The sequence below is a fragment of the Tiliqua scincoides genome, chromosome 3 (assembly GCF_035046505.1).
Source record: "Tiliqua scincoides isolate rTilSci1 chromosome 3, rTilSci1.hap2, whole genome shotgun sequence".
In the NCBI taxonomy this organism is placed as follows: Eukaryota; Metazoa; Chordata; class Lepidosauria; order Squamata; family Scincidae; genus Tiliqua; species Tiliqua scincoides.
Window position 1 is genome coordinate 25579318 of NC_089823.1, and position 21206 is coordinate 25600523.

At 48.9% G+C, this 21206-nt stretch overlaps 1 protein-coding gene across 1 annotated transcript; it reads right to left on the minus strand.

Annotated features, from left to right (window-relative positions):
• Nucleotides 1–647: 647 nt before the first annotated feature.
• Nucleotides 648–20969, minus strand: CDX2 (caudal type homeobox 2). The gene is made up of 3 exons (XM_066621249.1): nt 20462–20969; nt 8083–8228; nt 648–848 (listed from the first exon to the last, which is right to left on the minus strand). Exons 1-3 carry the CDS (start codon nt 20967–20969, stop codon nt 648–650), a joined length of 855 nt encoding a protein of 284 aa, XP_066477346.1.
• Between the last annotated feature and the right edge of the window lie 237 nt (nt 20970–21206).

Sequence of the window (21206 nt, forward strand, 5' to 3'; positions counted from 1 at the left end):
ATCTGCACCAAGTTTATGAGCTCTTTCACAAGCCACTTGCTTCTGAGTTCTTCCATCCTCTAATCACAATCCTTCCCATGAGCCGTAGGATAAAGCGATCTTCTTTTCGATATGTTTAGGGTACCAGGAAAACAAAGAGAAATACACTTTAACTTTTTTTTTCCTTTTCTTTATCCCATTAAAAATTTATCATAAGCCCAACAACCTTGGTAGTAAAAAAAAAAACCAAACAAACAGCAAACACAACAGGCAGCATTCCAGGCCCAATTCCCTGAGATATGGTGTTTTCATCATGAAGAAAAGCATTGGTGAGAAGTGGCAGTTAGGAGACACCTACCGCAGCATGGAAACAAAGAAGCAAATTTTTAAAAGACAAAAAATCAACTCCCTTCCCTCCCGCACCCCAACAGAACTTGGGCATCTCACAGTACATTTTGTCCAAACATGCCACAAAGAGCTGAAGTGTGGCAGTGTTTAGAGAAGTCCATCCTAGTGCACAGATGGGGAGGAGAGCCAGATCCTCGCCTCATCAATTTCCTTGATGCACCAGCAAATTTTCCCACCAGGGGCTGGTGTGCATCTGTGCTTCCCCTCAACACTGAGGAAAGAGAAATCTCCAGCTGCTTAGTCTGTCTTTTTAGCTGCTGTCACTGTGCAGTAGGTGATGCTAGGCCAGTGGCTTCCAACACTCCTCCACTGGGGCCGGAGCCAGTTGCTCCTGGCTGCATGGAGGAGACGGGGCTCATGGGTTCTGATCCACTGTGCACAACACCTGGCTGAGATTGTTGCATCTTCTTCTTGGTGATTTTCCTCTCTTTTGCCCGTCTGTTCTGAAACCAAATTTTTACCTGGGAAGAAGAGAACAAAGTAAATGTCAGTAAATTAAAGAATGATGATAATACTTGGTTAACTGTGTGTAATACTTGGCTAGCTTTGGCTCTGAAGTAGTCCCATTCATATCAATGTCCGTTCCCAATTTGATATGTGCTTTGTAAGTTCTAACTAAGGCTGCAAGCCTGTTCACATTCTCCTATGAGTCAGGTTCACAGAATACAGTGAGACCTACTTCTAGTAAACATGTAGATGCTTGGGCTGCATGAACAAAAATTCCCTTTTTCCTTCCACAAAGGAGTTGAGAATGTGTAGAAAGAGGATGGACTCCTAATACATTCCTGACAATCCAAACTGCCTTTTTCAAGGCAGAATGATAACCACTTTCAAGCCTCTGCTCTTCATATTTTCAGAGTAAGGGGGGGGGGGGGTATTTGTGTTATGAAGATATAAAGTTCACCTCTTCTTTGTACAATTCAGTGGTTCTCAAACTTTTAGCACTGGGCCCCACTTTTTAGAATGAGAATCTGCCAGGTCCCACTAGAAGTGATGTCCTGACCAGAAGTGACATCATCAAGCAGGAAGAGTTTTGACAACCCTAGGCTGCAATCCTACGCACAGTTACCCAGGAGTAAGTCCCATTTACTATCATTGTTAAAAGCATATACAGATTGGCTTGTGCTGGCTGAATACAGATGCATGACATTTTCCCAAATGCAGTCACATACCATGGTGGCATCAAGTCTAATAAATCAAAAATAAAATATTGAAGTGCCTGGGGACCCACCTGAAATTGGCTCATGACCCACCTTATGGGTTCCGACCCACAGTTTGAGAAACACTGGTATAATTAATAGGACTCAAAATTATTGTTTATTTAAAAAGTATCTCAAGCAACTTCTTTTATTGCAATCTACACAGCACAATCTGCCCGAGTGAGGCACGTTTAAGCCCCATTCATTTCATTGGGAAAGAGGCAGGGTACATTTGCATTCAGACATACCTGAAAACAGGAGTGTCTGCACTCTGGAACTACACTCTCCACATTTCGATCAGATGTACCTATTCCCTCCCCCAGACAGAGCTCAAGGAAAACGAATTCTGTGAGTTGGAAACAGAAATCAGCTAAGTAAAGAACTGATCGGCTGATGGGTGTGATCCCTTTCCCCTCTCTCTGGGAATAGTAATTATTTGTCTTGTTCTTGAAATTACATTTTAAAACTGAAATAGAAGTGCCAAATACATTTCTAATCCCACAAAGGAATAAGAGTGCTTACGACAAGTATACCTATCAACAGCAGTGCAAAGTGCAAAGGCAGGGAGGAAGCCATGATCAGCTTACTGAATCAAAAAGTGAGCTGGTTCCAGATCTGTACACACCTGGAAGCATTTACTCAGTTTTCCCATGGAAATAAAAGAGATTTAACAGCCCAATCCTGAGCTTCCCGGCACCTGGAGGAACAGCGGAGCTGTATGCAGAGATGCAGGGAAGCCGCAGGAAGTCTCCTCAGGGGAAGGGGATGTTTGTCCCCTTCCCTGAGTAAGGATGCCAGCCCCACAGTAGGGCTTGGATAGGATCAGGCGGAGGAGGCCTCTGCTGGTCCTACTCCCCTCCCAGGCCAGTTTCTCCCCCCAGCCTGGAATGCCCCCCCCCAAAGCCTGCACCTCCACCCAGTGGTCTCATTCACCTCCAGGCAGCCACTTGGTGTCCTCCTCCCAGCTCAGTGCCTACTGGCACTGGCCCATCACTGGTGCTCTCTCCTCCCACAGTACTATAAATGTGTTTTATGGCACATTTATGACACCTTGTGCCAGTGCTGGAGCTTGGACCCTAAATCTGCTTAGCTTTGGATAAACTATTCCACATATTTTAAAAAGCTGGGATCATTATTACAACCAAATGGTTGCAGCTCAGCAGTCCAGTGTTTGCTTTGCATGCTAAAGGGAAAGGCCCCTGTCTGGAATCTTGGATAGCTACTACCAGGCAATACAGACAATTCTGAGCTAAATGAACCAATTCCCTCAGTAAGAGACAATTTCAGAGCTTCATTTCTCTTTCTGGAAACTATTGATACTCCCCCCCAGCACTGCCAGTAAACCACAACCACTGAACACACACGAGCAAGTATAAACAATCCCAGCCACTATTGTGTGTAATCCTCCAGATACAAGCAAACAGACAAAATAAGCTAGTACACACACACAGTACGATGGAACAGGATCTAGTTGGGGCCTGAACATGGGAACATATAACCCCTATTCTGATCCCACTGCTTATCAGTTGCCTTCTGGGCTCAATTCAAGGGGCTGCTTATAACCTTTAACAGCCCAAGCCTAAGCTTCCCAGCACTGCAGGCTACAGCAGTGCTGAAATGGCTACTGCTATATCCTGTGGGGTCAGGGAAGCCGCTAGAGCACTCCTCCATAGATGGGGACATTTCTCCCCTTTACTCTAAGTAAAGCTCCAGCACCCACTATGGGGCTACCTCTCAATGCGGACTTGAGAAGCCCCATTTAGGACTTCTGAGCCCAACGTGGAGCATAGGGTCTGGCCGAGCAAGCCTCTGCATGTCCAGCCCCCCCCTCCTGGGTCAGTACTTCCCTCTTTCCACCCTCATCATCCTTCCCCACCCTCCCCCCACTCCAGAACGGCTCCCACCACCCTTCACATGCCTCTATGCTTCCCAATGCTTACCTGGTCACCAGGGGTGGCCAGGCCTTCCTTTGCAGTGCTGGTAGGATGGCACATGCCTCCTCACCATTATTGCTTACTCACAGGGTGCTGCAGATGTGCTTTATGGCACATATGTGACACCCAGAGCTAGATGTATGAGCAAACCACTGGTACAGAGGCGCATAGGATTGGGCCCTAAAACTGTTAATGGTTTGGAACTAGGCTATCAGAAGTCTCCCCTGAACATCTTTCCCCATATAAAACTGATATATGCTTTCCCAGTTTGCTCAGCCTTTGAGGCCTTGGCCCACTCCTTCTGAGATTTAGTTGGGACCATTGACAGCACCTTTTCCAGTTGAAACCTCCAGGTGCTGGAATTCCTTCCCTCTGGAGTGTCAGCTGGCCCTTGCTTTGCTTTGGCTGCTTGGTTACACCTGTTTTATTTTAATGGTCATTTGTTTAATTAGTAATGCCATGAAGGGGAAGGTGGACAGGTGGGATAGGAATCTTTAGATTAAAAATTTGATCAAGCATGGAATTCATTTCTCTGCCAATTAACAGCTTCATTATTCTATGGTTATTCCATCAAAAATTCATCCAACAATAAATATATGCAGGTTAGCAAAATATACCGTAATTATCTGTACAGCAATCTGCCAATTAAACACACATCTCAAAAGCAGGGATATGGTCAAGCATTCTCAAGTCTAGTGTCTGATATTCAGGCCATGGTGCTGTGCCTAGGAATTGCTTCCATCAACATAGTGTAACTTATTTCCAAGTAAGCAGGGATAGCACTGGGCTACATAAATGGTAAGCTCAGTTTGTCTCTTCATTCAGGACTGCTTGATTTGTGATTCATCAAAGTGGACCCTACCAGGATTTTTTTTTCTTTGCGCTGTGACTGGAACTGCATAAGCAGGGGGACCTGCACCTGGTGGGATACATTCAGTTTTTTAGCCACAAGCTGTGCAGGCCTGTCTTAATTCAAATTTTAATAGGCATATTATTTATCATTTATCATATAAGTGCTTGTGGGATGGGGCTTGTCTATGTTAAAAACTGGAAATGATTTGTGCTGCATAGTCATTTGGATTTAGAAGGATTTATTTGGAATGGACATTTTGTCAAAGTTTATGGCAGGCTTGGGCCAGTGGCATACCTGGTGGTCTCGGCTTCTGGGGCAACCCCCGGTTTTTGGGGGGCTGCTGCAAGCCCGCCTGTCTGGGGCACTGCTTCCAGCAGCCCTAGACTGCTCCAAAGGAGACCTTACAAGCTTACAAGCAGCGCAGAAGGTTCCGTCGGGGCTCAGGAAGCCTAGAGCAACAGCACGACAGGAGTCACGCTAATGCTCTAGGCTGCCCTCTTGCCTCCAGAGCCCTCTCTGGTGAGAGGTGAGAGAGCAGGGGTGCCCAGGCTAGAGCATCAGTGTGACAGGAGTCATGCTGCCTCTCTAGGGTGCCCCTTTCCACTCCTCCTATAAAGGAGGAGGGGAGAGGGGGCAGCTCAGTCTGGTGCTGAGTTGCTGCCTCTCCAGGAGCACTCCTGGGCACTCCTCCTCCATTGGGAGGAGGCTTTTTTTTTTTTTAAAGGGAGAGAAGCTGGCGGAGCTCCCTTTAAAGAAAAAAGCAGGTGGGCAGCGGGGGAGGGGGGCTTGAGGAGGTGCCCCTGGAGGGTCGGTGCGCGGGATATTTGCCCTGCTTATCCCCCCCAGGTATGCCAGTGGCTCAGGCTAGAAAAGGTGATGGGCTGTAGCTCAAGTCGTATAGGCAACTGCTTTCCATGCAGAAGCTCTGGGGTCAAATCCTGTCCTCTATAGATAGGGAAAGAAAAGACATTGCTTGGAGACTCTGGGAAGCCAGAGCAGACAATATGGGACTACTGATCTGGCCCTGTCTAAGGCAGCTTTAATGTTCAAAGTGGCAGATTGTTTTTTGCTTTTAAGAGCATGGATATTCAGGAGGGACAAGATTAATTGAAAACTCAGTACAGGAAGATTGAATAAGCGTCCCTTTTTTGTGCCCAAAATACTACAGCAGAACACTGGGACCCATTTGAGACTGATTTTTTTTTTTAATAGCTTTCATTTCCAAAATGGGACTATAGAAATCAATGCGGTCATCAAAGCACATGCTCTTATGCAAGGGACAGGGAGAAAACAAACCCATTACTCACATGGGAGCCTGACTCAGAGCTAATTAATTTCAGGAAACCCAAGGACACCTGGAATAAGGGCCGGGCTCGTCTCTTGGACTTTGAGAACTAAGGGGCAGGTTTCGCAATCTGCACAGAGGAGAGGATTGGTTGGCTGAGACGTCTTCTCTGATAAATGAAATGAGTTAAATACAATCCCTTCCTGAACATGTTGGTATACAAACAGGTAAAGAAGGCAATAACCCAATGTGCAAACCAGGTAAACTAGCGTACTTGGACTTAAGCCATCTACATCACAAATCCTTTTATAGGTGCAATCCAGATTTCCCTGAGAACAAAGGCATTCAAACCAGGTCTCTGGCCTGGAATGCCTTCTTAATAGTCCCATTCGCACTTTGTGTTCAATGCATTTTAGAATCTGTGTACACTGTACACGTGACCTTTGACCTGCATGCACAGCTATTCACACAGTATATTTAGCACATGTTCAGCAGTGATCTATACACAAGATTTTCAAGGAGGTCAGTCCCCATGTTGACTTGTAAAATGAACACATGTACAGTCATTCCCATGAAAAAAATGTGTACACACAGATCTCTGTACAGGTAGACAATGTAATGTGTGAACAACTCTAATATTTAGCAGCTACAGAGATGTTTGAATGTTCAAAGTGCTTCTTATACATTATTTTGGTAAACCTGCCAATCATCACATACAGTAAACCAGCATTTTAATACCCTTCTTCGGATGGGCAACTGAGAGAATAGTCATTCACTTATAGTCACCTAATGAGTTTATAGCAGAGCGGAGATCTCAATCAGGAATTTCCCCACTCAATTTACCTGGCTCAAGTTACTCCACCACATGATGTGTAATGATACAGAAAAATGCATGTCCCAACATATGGAGAGTAAATCTTCCTTTTAGAATTGAGTAACCACAACAAATTCTCCCACACATCTGGAATGACTTGAAGAGTCTTTCAGAACAGAAGGTGCAACTTCCAAGCAAGCCTGACTACCAACACTATCTCCTCAGGACAGGGCCTAGGAGAGGGGGGTAAAGGGGATAATTTGTACTGGGGCCCAGGGTCAAAAGGGGGGCTCAGGAGCCCAAGGAGGGGGCCCAGAAATTCCCTGGGATCTGACATTTTACTATCTATTCAGACTTGTTGCCGGTACAGGATGCTGGGGACACTACTGATGCTACATGGGTGGGTAGACCTGGGCTCCAAAGACTTTTCCAACTGTCTCTACCTTCCCCTCACCCTGCTTCACCCCTTCCTGCCCCTGTTCTGCTTGCCCATCACCACCTGCCCCCACTCTGTTTCACCCCTCCCCCTTTGCAAAGGGGCCCCAAAGAAACTTTGTACCCCCTAATAAAATTCCTCTCAGAGGCCCTGCCTCAAGACCAGCCCAAGGCTTCCTGGTGCCTGAGATGGTATGCCAAATGCTAGGAAATCTGCCAGGCTCTCCTCCCCCCCCCCCTTCTGATCTGTTCTTCCTCTTTCTTTTTCTAGTCCAGGGACTGGGAGGAGGAGGAGGCGGCATGGGTGGATGAATGGATGGAGCTTGGGGGCCTCCAGCCAAACTGAAGGAAACCTTTCAGTTGACTTCATGGATGGGCCAGACCAACACCCCTTCAATTATAGAAAGTAACTCATGATCTCACTTTTGCATTCAATGGGGGAGATTCCTCGCCCCAAAAGTTAAACAGACCAAATGGTTTCCAGATTCCACACAATATGGGCAAAGTTTTCATCCAGGCACTATGTTTAATTTGTTCCTGGAACACAACCTCATGGTCAGTGGCTGCAAATCATAAACTACATGTGTACTCCCAAACAGCCACAGCAAAGCTCCATTGAAGTCTCTAGAACTTTCTCAAGTGTGTTCTGAAATGATTATTTGGCAGGTGGAACTGTGGAACTCCTTGCCACAAGATATGGTGATGGCATCTGGCCTGGATGCCTTTAAAAGGGGTTTGGACAAGTTTCTGGAGGAAAAATCCATTAGGGGTTACAAGCCCATGATGTGTATGTGCAACCTCCTGATTTTAGAAATGGGCTATGTCAGAATGCCAGATGCAAGGGAGGGCACCAGGATGAGGTCTCTTGTTATCTGTTGTGCTCCCTAGGGCATTTGGTGGGCCGCTGTGAGATACAGGAAGCTGGACAAGATGGGCCTATGGCCTGATCCAGTGGGGCTGTTCTTATGTTCTTATGTTCAGGTGGTGGTCTGATAAATCACCATTAGTGGACGTGCGTTTTAAAATGCTTGAGGCTCATGCACTGCAAGTTTGCCTAGTTAGTGGATCACATAGATCATTCATAAAGCCCCCACCCTCCCCATGACAAAATGACTGGAAGGAGATTCAAAGTTCTTGAATGGCAATGGTGAGCAAAGGACTGGGCAAAGTCAGACCTGTCTCTCTGACAATCCCAGCATGGCTGCCAGCTCTGCCTTCCTCCGGATGGTGATGTAGCGACTGTAGTGAAACTCCTTTTCCAGCTCCAGCCGCTGATGATCTGTATATACCACACGGTATTTGTCTTTCGTCCTGGTTTTCACTGCAAAGAAGAGAATGCTAGTCAGGGAAAGAAGGTCCAATGGCAGCATCATGTTTTCACAAACCGTTTTGATGATACATTTGGGGATTACTCCATTTAGTGGCTTTCGCCTGTGAAAAATGCCCAGCAGTCTTAGCAATTAGGGTTGAAGGCAATGGAACAAAAGCCCTTAGAAAGTGTGCCAGTTAGTACCATGCTATGGATATGTTTTTGTTTTAACACCCTGTTTTTATTGTTTATTCCAATAAAGGTTTTTGATTTGATTTAGCACCATGCTCACTCAGAAAGGGGTTTTGCGACACAAGGTGCATTATCTGGTGTGCTCCCTGGGGCATTTGGTGGGCCGCTGTGAGATACAGGAAGCTGGACTAGATGGGCCTATGGCCTGATCCAGTGGGGCTGTTCTTAAGTTCTTATGTTCTTATGTTCAGACCTCAGCACTTAGTTCTCAAATGTTTGACTCTTGGTTATTTTTTTTTCCTAAATCACTATTTTTGGGAAGTGCTCCTTCTTCCTCCTGAGCATTTGAATTATAAGCCCCTCAAATGTGGCTTGAAGAGGAAGTTATTTCCAAACAATGCACGCTTGTAAAAAGCAAGCAGCTGCTGAATTTATGGCCTCCAAGCCAAACACACACACACTAACACAAGTGTGGGAGGGGGGCTTAACTTGCACATATAAATTAGAATATGGCACTCTATAATTATGACAAGCATTTTCAAACATTTCCTTGAACCTATCTCCTTTTGATTTCAAGAGAATCTTTTCTCTGTAAATAAATGTGGTGAGGAATGGTACCATCCAGGCAAATGCAAGTAGTTTTAATTCCCACTGAAAGCAATTGGACTGATTGAAGCACTTGCTTTACTCTTTCATATTAACTAATGGGACTTAGGGCAGAATCCTAACCAGGTCTACTCAGAAGTAAGTCCTATTGTGTTCAATGGGACTCCCAGGAAGTGAGATTAGGATTGTAGCCTTTAGCACACTGAAGTGCAGTGGGATCATGTGGGGGGGCACCCATCTAATTTCTACCCAAGCCGTATTGAGAAGTGTGGGCTATGCACTAGCTCCAAACATTTCAGCAGAGTCTGCACAGGGGCACATTTTACTGAATTGTGTTCATGGCTTTAAATTATTATTATCATTATTGAGTATTTCTACAATTGCTTTTCAACAAAAAGTAGTTCACAACGTGGTTCACATAGCAAAATAAATCAATAAATTTATTGATTTACATCTTGCATCTGATGGAGCAGGCTAATCTGATGAAGAGTCCAAGAAAGCTTATTATGAAATGAACTGCTTAGCTTTTAAGATACTGCAAAACTCTCTGTTGGTTCTCTTTATTTGTAAACTTTAGACTAACTTTTCATCCTAAACATGCTGCTTGAAGTAATGTGTTTAGGGTTGAAGTGCCAGGAACTCAAACAGAGGTCACTTTAGATTCCCAGATTAAACATTAAAAAAAAAAAAAAAGGAAGTAAATCCCAGAGATTCAAATAAGAGCTTGCATGACTGGGATGTCAAAGGGTGTGTGTGTATCTAATTTAGGCAACACTTTACCTACTGCACTGCATAACCTCTGTCCAATGGCATAGCTAGAAGGGGTGCAAAGCACGAAGTCTTGCAGGGAGCCTCACTTGCTCCCATGGTCTGGAATGGCTCCAAAGGGCCATTTGGGCTCCAAGGGGAGACGGGTCCCATGCACACTATGGTGAGGCTTCCTGCAAGACTCAGAGCCCAATCCTATCCACCTTTCCGGCACCGATGCACCCACAGTGCAGCCCCAAGGTAAGAGAACAAATGTTCCCTTACCTTGAGGTGACTGCCTCTCCACTGCAGGATACAAAACACACCCCACTGGCATAGTTGCATCACCGCTGGGAAGTTGGATAGGATTGGGCCCCTAGTGCTTTGCACCCCCTCTAGCTATGCCACTGCCTCTGTCCTAAGCCTTAAGGTAAGATCCAGCTGCAGTTAGGCCTTGATTTCAGTGAAAGAGTAAAACGTGTTGCCCCTGTTGAAAAATCAGTGATCACCCATTTATGTAAAGCTCGAATACAATGTTGTCTATTACTCAGAGATACTAAATTACATTTGTCATGCAGAGTGTACTTTTTCCACTAGCAAAATTCATTATTTCCTCATGAAATTGCACATCACATGCTACATTGCCTTTGAAACAGACATTTCCTCAATAGACACCAGCTATTTATTAACATAGGAAAATGGAGGTCTGTGGTATAGTATTGGAGGAGAAATTGTGGCAAACCCTGAAAGAGAGACTGGTAGTCTTTTTTCCTACCAAACAGACGTGGAATATTCTTTAAAAGCACCAATAAGATCAAGAAGGAAAGTTTGTGATTTCCCGTGGACCAGAGCCCACCTCATTAGATCTATGACGTATTATCCTTAGTTGGCAGATATACATGTGTAGACATGGGGGGGGGGGGAGAGAGAGATGGATCAAAAGACCACAAAATTCAGAAGGTACCTTCTGCTACAGTTCTATGCAAAACTGCATACAAGATAAGTACTATGGCTATTCATGAAATAACATGGACCTCAAAAGCTTCTGCTACACTAAATCCAAGACCTTCAGGTGCAAGAGGTCTCCTCAGTAAGCGTATTTGCTGTAAGAGACACAGGCTGCAACGTGCAACCCTATCCACGTTTACCTGGGAGTAAGCCCAGTTCACTATCAAGGAATTTGCTTCTGAGTAGACATGCATAGAATTGGGTTCTTAGGCTGCAATTCTATACTGTATAGGCTTACCTGGGAGTAAACTTTATGGAATTCAATTGGGCTTACGTCTGAGTATACACGCACTATAAAATGCTTCTTCTTGCATTTTTTTCTTCAACTATTCTGCCCCCTCCTTCCAAGTATTGTTTTCCTATACCTATCTATATTGCACAAAACCAAGGATTACATTTCAGGGATGTAAGAAGTGGGCTCCACTTAAGGAAGCTTAAAAACTTAAATTTATTGTTGCATAGTGCTTTACCTCCAGACAAACGCAGTAGTTAGAAGTCTTTGCACCATGAGGAGAGTAAGTAGTTTTTTCTTGGTTTCACAATATTGAAAGTGAGAAGATTGCTTTTAGGAACTAAAGTGGCTTAGTGGTCCATGAAGGTTAATGCCTTGGAAATCAAACTGAGGCTTCACATTCAAAGTACAGTACTTTGTTATCTATGGAGTAACCCAGTACAGAAGAAAGTTTCAAAAATTTAAGTGATTTAAAGCTTCTTCAGCTCAAGTGCTCTTGCCTTGAAATAAAATTTCACCTAAGTCAATAGGATGGGGTGGCATTCCAGGTACATGTTTAGAATGAACATCAATGGCTTAAATGCAGTCTCATCTGACTATCTGGGGTGTAGATTAGACCCTTTAACCCTGTTGACATCAAAGGATTTGAAAAGACCCCAGTCTTTTACAAACGCCTAAGAAAGAGACATCCTAAGTACAGAGACACTGTTCAATTTGAAAACAGTCCATCGTAACAACCACAAAAGCAAAATAATAATGATTAACAAATAACTGTAGTGTGAAACAGCGGGTTGGCTTGCTCTGGAACAAACCCCAGTGGGCTTTAGGGAGAAGTCACACTAAGAGCTCAAGCCTAACCATAGCTACTCAGAAGTAAATCCCATTGTAGTCAATGGGGCTTGCTCCCAGGAAAGAGTGGATGACAGCGTTAAGCACCCTTGGAAGTAAATTTAATTCAGGAACTCTTACATCCATCTAGGATGTCGAGGCCCCACTGAGTGTTTAGATCTTGGCCAATCATTTGAAGGGGCTTCCAACTGAAATTCATCGCGATTTCCCCCCCCCCCCCCGGGCCTGGTACTAGGACTAGGACTTTTCTCTCCCGTTTGACTGGTTCTCTCTCTCTCTCTCCCCCCCCCCCCCATGCCTGGAGGTGTTTAATGGCCAGCAGGCAGAGCTGGGCAGGTAAGACAAGGAGGGGGGGGAGCCTCCCCCGCAGCCCAGCGAAGACAGCTTCCCCGCGAAGAAGACAAGGCTGATCAGAGAGAACTCCCCGGAGCCTCTGAATGGGGAACAGGATCTTCAACAATGCCGGACAAGGCGATCTTATCAAAGGCCGAGACTCCGCCACGCCCCTGGAGAGCCTTTGTTGGCCCCTCCTGACCAAACGGCGGCAGGCCTTTCATCCCCCCTAGCCCTGCATATGCACAGGGGCCCCGCTTGCTGCCTCCCTCCCAGGGCAGCATCTGAATAGAGCCTTCTTCCAGGGCCAGAGCTGGAAGGGGGGGGGGAGAGCAGGTCCTCCTCGGTGGGTGGGAGAGCCCCCCTTCCTCCAACAGCCCATAAAACGCAGAGATACGAGGTGGACCACCACCCCATCTCTTCCATCTAGGCATTCCTTTCCAGGCTTGGTTGGATTTCTAATGCCAGCGTATGGGGGTCAACTCCGGATTTAACTTGGAGCGAGACTCTTTGCCTCTGGTTTCTTGAGTCCTGGGGGTAGGAGAAGAAGAGTGCCCCTGAGCATGTGCTAAATGCCTTTTCCTGATCACTGCCTGATCCAGTGTGGGGAAAGCATGTGACTTGGCCTGGGAAAGCTTGAATTCAAATCTCAGCTTTGAAGCTCCCTGGGTGGTCTTTGAACTAGAGTCCCTGTCTCCAAGCAGAAGAGGTTATTGTCCGGGTCAAACCACACCACCCTTTCCAGGAATGACAGATCAGGGAGGAGGAGGTGGCTGAGATTATGGTGAATACAGTATTTCACCAAGCAGAATATTCCACGATTGAAGTCAACTCCCTGAAAATCTTCCACTGAGTCTCGCCTTCTACCCGCAGGAGCGGCTCAGAACAGGAGTGATTGAGAGGCTGCCACGGATTTGTAGTGGGCGTGTTTGTTTTACACCAGCTTTTAGCACATCCAGACCTCCTCCAGTTATGGGAAAGTCCTGCCGGTTGAATTTCTTCTTGACACACAGTTAACTGATTGGCTCGGGAGTGGGGGGGGGGGGAGAAACCGGTGTCAATCTCAAGAGACGGGGGGGGGGGTAGCACCGAGAGCAAAAAATGATGTACCCAGTGCCGTACCTAGAGAGGGTGCAAAGTGCTAAGTTTGCAGGAAGCCTCACCACAGCGTGCTGCAAGGGGCCCCTCTCCTTCGGAACCCCTCCGTTTTGCTCCCCCAAAGGAGAGGGGAGGGGTGAGGCTCCCTGCAAAACTTAGTGCTTTGCGCCCCTTCCAGCTACGCCACTGGGAGCAGGGCAGTCTTAAGCATGTTTACACGGAAGCAAGGTTTTTAAGCTCAGTGTCTTCCGATTTGGTGATTTCTAAAGAAATTCATTTCTAAATTTATTTATTTATTTATCTATTCTATTCCTATTTATTTATTTCTGTTTCTTGCGGGGGGAGGGTGTGTGCCATCAGATATATTTCACTGAAGATCTGATATGCGGAGTTCTGCAACCCACAGGCAGAAGCCAGTTTCTGTTCTGGCCCCAGCACCCCCTTCCCCCCGCCCAGGAAAGAGAGAGAGAGTGGGAAGGGAATGGCAGATTTCAGTATTGACTGCGAAGGCCTCTGCTCTCTTCTCCTCCTTTCCGGTCAGGGAAAAGAGAGACAATAGCAAGGAAGGTGTATATCAAAGCGAGATGGCTTTAATGCCCTCTCCTCCTGAGGGTCTGCGAGAAGAAAGGGAGGGGAGGGGCCGCTACTGCTGCTTCCAACGAGGTGTATGAACATCACAAGTCAGCAAGGGGCGAGGAGGCCCCGTTCTCCTTGGCCACCTTTTTGAAGGACATCAGATACCAAGACTGAGACTGTGCGCTCTAAAGCCACAGTCCCGAGGCTCCCTTCCCAAGGAGCAAGAGCCGTGGAGTTCACGCTCTTAGGCAGTAGGTAGACGGGGTGCAGAGCACTAACAGCCCAATCCTATGCATGTTGACTCAGAAGTAAGTCCCACTGTAGCCAATGGGGCTTACTCCCAGGAAAGTGTGCATAGGATTGCAGCCTAAGTCTTGCAGAGAGCCTCACCACAGCTTACAAGGGACCCCTCTTCCTCTGAGCCATTCCAAGTGGGGGGGACGGAGGCGTACGCCGAAGGGGAAGGCAGCCCTTGCAAGCCGCGGTGAAGCTCCCTGCAAGACTTAGTGCGTCACTGTTCTTAGGATTCTGTTCACAGGAGCCCCAATTTGCCAGGCGCGCCCTGCATACAAAGGAGACTAGAATCGGTGTTCCTGAGGGGTGGGGGGAGAGTCTCCGCAGACAGATCAGCAGATCAGCCCTATTGACACGCAAGTCCCACGGAATTCCGAGGGATTTTCTTGGCCGGAAACGTGATTACGAGTTCGAAGTAAATAATAATAAGGCCACCCTCCTCGGCACCCTTATTCGGAAGCCCTTTCGGTTCACTCAATGGGACTGACCTCGAAGTATCCGTGTGTCCCGAGACTGCAATCCACAAAGCACCGAAGAGTCTCGTTGCTTTCAAGGGAGGGGATCAGACACGTGTATAAATCCCTCCCGCTGAAATCAGTGGGACTGCAGAGCTCTCCCTTGTGCCCGAGCTGGGCAGCCACGTTCTCACGTGAACTCTGGTCAAAGAAGCCTTCGCAACCCTGAAAGGAAGGTCAGCTTGGCTCTCCCCCCCATCGAAGAGGACAGGCTTCCGTTCCAGAGGTAGCAAGCAGCTCCAGGCACTTCTCAGTGGGGTCGGTGAAAAGGGGGTGCCAGTTGTTAAAGCGCCCCCTTTCCAGGGACCAGAGAAAAGTCCAAAGAAACCAAAGGAGTTGGATTTGGAATCCAGGAGGATCCAGGTTCGGGCCCCGTGCAGCCAGTCGGAAAGCAGCACCACCAACACACCCCGGCCGGTGATTTATAGGGCTGTAATTGGTTATAAAAAGCGTTTTAAGTGCTTGTAAGCAGGCCTCGGGCTGCCGCGGGGGAGTGGGGGAGAGCCATCACTTCCACCAAAGATGAAGGAGAAGCGATCAAGGGCTGCTCACCTCACCCGCTCTCGACAAGAGGAAGGTGGCTTTTATTTTTCAATCCACTTGAAGGGATTTCATGCTAGACTGACTTGGTCTAGCGCAGTGGCGTAGCTAGAGGGGGTGCAAAAGCGCTAAGTTTTGCGGGGAGCCTCACCGCAGTGTACAAGGGACCCCTCCTCTACCCCTTCGGAGCCATTCCAGGTGAATGTCTCCGTTTTGCTCCCCCCCCCGCCCGGAATGGCTCCGAAAGGGAAAGAAGGGGCCCTTTGCAAGCTGCGGTGAAGCTCCCTGCAAAACTCAACGCTTTGCACCCCCTCTAGCTACGCCACTGCGTACAGTCCACTCCTACGCATATATACTCAACAGCCCAGTCCTATGCATGTGTACTCAGAAGTAAGCCCCATTCCAATCAATGGGGCTCATTCCAGGTAAGTGCGTGTAGGATTGCATCCTCTGTGTTCGAGACCTCACCCCCTAGATAAGTCTGCACACACTTAGCTGGGTGTATGTCCCAATGAAATCAATAGGCCTACTTTCAAGTAGATATGCAGAGGCTCAGGCCAGCTGAACTTCTGCCTTCAGACCATGCCTGGAGTTTTTATCAGTGGTGCCTTCCACCTCTGGCCTTAGTTTTCATCTGGTGGTCGACATGTGGCTTGGCTGTACCACTTCAGCCCCTCCGTCCTAAAAATCTCCTGCACATCAATTAGCAGGAGAGAAGACGCACTAGAAATGATTATCCTGCCATGTTCGTTTTCTGTGTGAAAGGGTTCTTTGTGGTTCTCTGAAATGGAGAAGCTTCCCATCAGGCGAGGATTTCACCCTCAGTCTGGAGTAGTACGACCGAGACACGGGTTTACCATCTCGTTGAGAACTAGGCTGACCCTGGATTTCTAAGTGATAGCTACACCTGGTTCATTTGATCGTATTTTGGTTAAATGTGGCTCGAGGTCAAATGCGAGACTCGATCTTCAACAAGCCTTTGCGCTCTCCGCTGTAAAGTCTCTGGAAACAAGAGGCAGGACAGACAAAAGCCTTCCCCCCCCCCCCCACTCACACACACAATCCTTTCTAATAGGGCAAGCGCAAAAGAACTTCTCCCGCTTCTCCTTAGCCCTGATTTCAAGCCTTAGGATCGGAGCCTTACTAGCAAGCAGCGCAAGGCCAGAGGATTCAACCCATGAAACTTGCTTTCCCAAAGAGGTGCCCGACTAACTGGAAGGAGAGAGAGCTCCCGAGCCTCTCGTTTCAGACAGGTTTTTGGCTTTCCAAAAACAGGCCACTTGAATCAAGTTGAAGAAAGAAAGAAAGAAAGAAAGAAAGAAAGAAAGAAAGAAAGAAAGAAACAAACAAACAAACAAACAAACAAACAAACCTTGGGCAACCTACTGTTATACTCTTTATTCTAGATGGATTTTCTTAACCCCCAAGCATATTTGGGTTGTGGCCTGACTTAACTTAGTGAAACCTTTCACTCTATAGCGCATTAACAGACCAATCCTATCCATACTTTCCTGGGAGTAAGCCCCATTGACTCTAATGGGACTTACTTCTGAGTAGACATGCCTAGGATTGGGCTGTGAGCCTTCAATCCTATGCATGCTTTCCTGGGTGTCAGCCCCAATGAACAGTACGACTTACTTCTGAGTAGACACGCCTAGGAGTGTGCTGCCAAGCCCAGAAGCCAAAGGATTCCTCGGGAGTAAGGCCCCTGATTTTCCAAGAAATCTTCTTCCGCATCAACATATTCAGGGTCCATGTGTGACCCACTTCATTCTGAATTTCAACCTCCCCCCCCCCCTCAAATTGCATTTATCCGAGAAGGAAAGGGACCTTCCGGAGTAGATCGGTTTATGGGGAGGGAATATAAATGCGCTTTTCACTCTACCGCTGGAGGGTGCCACAGAAGCGAGCCCCGTGGATTGGGTCTCTATTCTCCGCGCACCGCAGCCTCTCCTCAAAATGCGCGCAAGTTCCGCGGTTCACTTGGGGAAGGCGACAGGAGCTGATTCAGCAGGCATTTGGGTTCTCCTTCCCCATACCAAAGGTTCAAGTTGGACGCGGCCAGAAATGCATGTCTTTGGAGCTCTAATGCAAACCTCTCACCTGCCCCCCCCCCAACTCAGGACCCCTGGGTGGTACTCAGACCTTCGCCCGCAACGAGTCCGGTCCCCCCCCTTCATGACTCTCCAGAGAAAGCCTTTCACGCGAGGGCCCGCCTGCAGGAGGGTTTTGATCCTGGCTCCCGGAAGGCTTTTCCGAGCTGCCCAACATCTTGGTGCGTTAGAGATCGAGGACTCCACCGGCCCCTCGCTGGGAGCGGCGTCAATCCGAGTCCAGCACGGCCTTTTCCAGAGATCGATTCTCCAGCCTCCCCAGGAAACCGCCTCCCGAGGAGGTCAGGGCGCCCGCAAGAGGAACTCACATTTACGCGGAAGTAAATATCACCGAATGCAGGAGAATCCATTCTCTAGCAAGGATGGCACGAACGCTGAAACGCCGGACTCGCTCACCTAGAAACAAGTCCCCTTGAAATCAGTGGGGCTTACTTCTGAATCATCACCTCTGGGACTAGTCTCGACTGCGACTCACTCAGGCTGCAATCCTATCCGCACTACCCTGGGAGTAAGCCCCACTGACTAGAAAGGAACTTACTTCTGAGTAGATATGCATAGGATGGGGCTCTCAAGCTCCTTGGGGGGAAGCAGCAACAGCAGAAACGACCCAGGGCCCAATCCTGTACAACATTCCAGTTCTGATGCAGCTGTGCCAACGGGATGTGTGCTGCATCCTGCAGTGGGAAGGCAGTCATGAAGACATTTGTTCCCTTACCTTGGGCTACATCAGTGCTGGAAAGTTGTTTAGGATTGGGCCCACAGAACCCGAGGCCGTCTGAAAGGCCAACCCATTCCTGGTCGCAGGACCCATTTGTTCGTGCTTAAAACGTGCCACAAGACTTTTGTGCTTTTTCTGGGCCGGATGGGGCCCGCCACCAGGTTGTCATCTTTGTCCAACTGGAACACAAAACTTTGTTCTAGTGCGCCTGACAAAATCCGACAGCAAAAGAAAACAGGCAAGTCTGCTCCCTGGAGCTGTCTGGCGTGGGGACACCAGCCAGAGAAGAACCAAAACTCTGCTCGCACCAAAAGTGTTGTGGAATCAGTGGCGTAGATAGAGGGGCTGCAAAGCGCTAAGTTTCACCACGGCGTGAAAGGCCCCCTCCTTCGGAGCTATTCCAGGTGTTGGGAGCAAAACAGGCGAAAGCCTGGAATGGCTCCGCAGTGGAGGGGGAAGGGTCTCTTGCACGCTGCGGCAAGGCTGCCTGTAAAACTTAGTGCTTTGCACCCCCTCTAGCTACGCTCCTGTGTGAAATCCTACTTCCTCACAAGGTCGTTGTAAGCGTTACAGTAACCTAATGTGCGTGAAGGGCTTTGAAGTGCGCCATACAAAAGCACTATTAATTATTATTATTATTATTAAAGATTTTTGGCAAAGAAAGAGTCTAGCATGCAGATCGCAAAGGCCTCAGGGCTCCGTTTCTGCCAGCCACGGTGCGGGGAGGATTCATGTCGTGCTTGACCTCCGAAGGTTGCAGGCACAATGAATAAAAGGGAAGTCCCACTCGCTCCCATAGAAGGGGTTTCCCAGGAAGTGTCTCCAGAATGGCAGTTTTAGTTACCAGCAGACCTCAGCTTCACTAGCTGCAGGGGCAGAGCTGCCTGGCCTGCCTGCCTGTCCCCACGTAGACTTAGAGTTCAGTGTGCACAGGGCTCGTGGAAATTCAGCCCAACCAGCAGAATCTGGTACAGGTTGCCAGCCTGGTTTACTAAAATCCGGGCTCAGCCGAGATGTGATACAAGGATGCGAGGGAATCCAAAAGGTATCCGGAGCATCTTTGACTCGGAAGTAAAACCCCCGATTTCCACGTAATTTACTTTCAAGGAAGCTGAGCATAGAATCTCGGCTAAAGAACCATGCCAGGCGTCAATCGGGCAGGGTGAATTTTCAAACCCCACTTAGGTTGGGTTGAAGAACTAGATTAAGTCAAGGGCAAGAGATCCACCGGTTCCTTCCCGTCACATATTTCAAGAGGGTGGTCTCCGAGAGTTATGTTAGCTTTGTGATTTGTGGATCGAAGCCTTAGACCCAAGACCATGGGGGGGGGGGAGAGAGAGAGAGAGAGAGAATGTGTTTGCTTTTCAGTTGCAGCTGATTTATAACTTAGTTAAACCAAAGAGCTGGAAAGTTAAAGCTTTCCCCACCCAACTCATGGTTACTGTGGAAGTTTGTACATAGAACTGAATGGAGCCATTCAGGCCGGCCCTGAAAATAATCCATTCAGCATTTAGTCCAACACAACAGTTACACTCTCGTGTAAGTATGCAACAGAATCCGCAGCTGTCAAGAAAAGGCCTTGAGGAGTGGGTGGGAAAGAAATCGAAGGAAGCCATCCCAAGTAGACGTATACTTACTCGGGAGTAAGCCCTATTTAACCCAGTCTTGCTTTCGAGTACGCACGTAGTGCTACTGTGGTCTTCAAGCGACGTGTGGCTTCCCAGCCATCCCAGAGTACTTAACAAGTAAGGAGCCTCGCCAGTGTCTTTGGAGAAGACTCGCACATCTCCAGGAGAAGGGAATCTCAAACACACCCAGCTACCGCAAGGCCAAACCCGGATCCCTCGCTTTCCACTGCGCCTGAGATCCTGCCCGGGTCATCCTTCCTTAGCCTTGAGCAATACCAGCTCCAGCGCCTTCCCCCATTAGAGAACTTGCAGCCTGATCCTATCCACACTTTCCTGGGAGTAAGACCCACTGACTCTAATGAGACATACTTCTGAGTAGACATGCATAGGAGTAGGCTGTAAGTGTCGTGGGATGACAGCTGTACCTAGAGGTCACCCAAGAAGGGGTCTCTGCCTTTCCCTAGAAGGACTGGGGCTCCAGAGGTTGCTGTCAATCCCTGAACCAAACACGTGCATAATACCAGGGGCAGACCCTGAACCCTGGAAACTCAACCCTCACGGCTTTTTTGTCCTCGCTCATCGCCATATCTATGCGGGCATAAGAGTTACCAGCGTGCCTCTGAGCTAGTGCAGAGCGCATTTCCCTCACACCACACAATAACTATCTGGATTAAGAGCTCTGCCACCCTCCCTCCGTCGAGGCTTCCAGCAGGCCAAAGCTCCAGCATTCTCTTCCTGGAAGCAGCATCTGCCCCCCCCCCCCCAGCTCCCGACGGCTCTGGCTGGCTGCCTTACCGGGTCCCCCTGCCGTGGGTTTCCTCATCCACTCGCAGAAGTTCCGCCGCTGGCCGCCAGGGGAAAGCTGTTCGGAGCCGGGTGGCGCGTTGAGGGGCTGCATCAGCCCTCCGGAAGGGGGGACCCCACAGGGGGGCGCCGGGGGGCCCTGGGGGGGATGGTGGGGGTGGGGGTGCGGGTGGTAGTCTCCGGTGGAGCTGTAGGCCAAGCCGGCCGCGGAGGGTCCGTGCATGGAGCCGGGCGCCGCCCCCGGGGGAGCCCCCTGCCCGTAGCCGCTCCAGTCATCGCGGAGGGGGGCGCCGTAAGCCCCCGGCCAGGGCGATGCGGGCGCCTGCACGTTGTCCAGCCCCAGGCCCGCGGGCAGGTGATAGGCGCCGTAGTCCGGGTACTGGGGGGCGCCCACGAAGTTCTGCGCGGCGGCGGCGGCCAGGTTGAGCCCCCCCGCGTGGCGCACCGGGCCGGGGTACATGGGGGGCCCCTCTTTGTCCAGCAGGTAGCTCACGTACATGGTGGCTCCGGGTGCCCGGCGCCCCTCTGCATGCTGCTGCCGCCTCCGCAGTCCCGTCCCTTAGGGACCCGGCTCCATCGGCGAGGAGGAGGAGGAGGAGGAAGAAGAAGAAGATGAGCGGGGCTTGACCAGGCGCTCCCAGCAGTGGCCCAACCCGGCCAGGCAGGTGACGTGGAGGCGGGAGGACGAACCAAGGGGAGCAGCGCCAGGCGCGGCCGTAATATAGCTGCCGCCACC

Excerpts from the sequence above, each read along its gene's own strand:
- CDX2 (XM_066621249.1), bottom strand. The coding sequence starts at position 20,969 with ATGTACGTGAGCTACCTGCTGGACAAAGAGGGGCCCCCCATGTACCCC. Across the intron at positions 8,229-20,461 it reads ACCCACGGCAGGGGGACCCG|TGAAAACCAGGACGAAAGAC; the intron begins GTAAGGCAGCCA and ends TCTTCTTTGCAG. Across the intron at positions 849-8,082 it reads TGGGATTGTCAGAGAGACAG|GTAAAAATTTGGTTTCAGAA; the intron begins GTCTGACTTTGC and ends TCTTCTTCCCAG.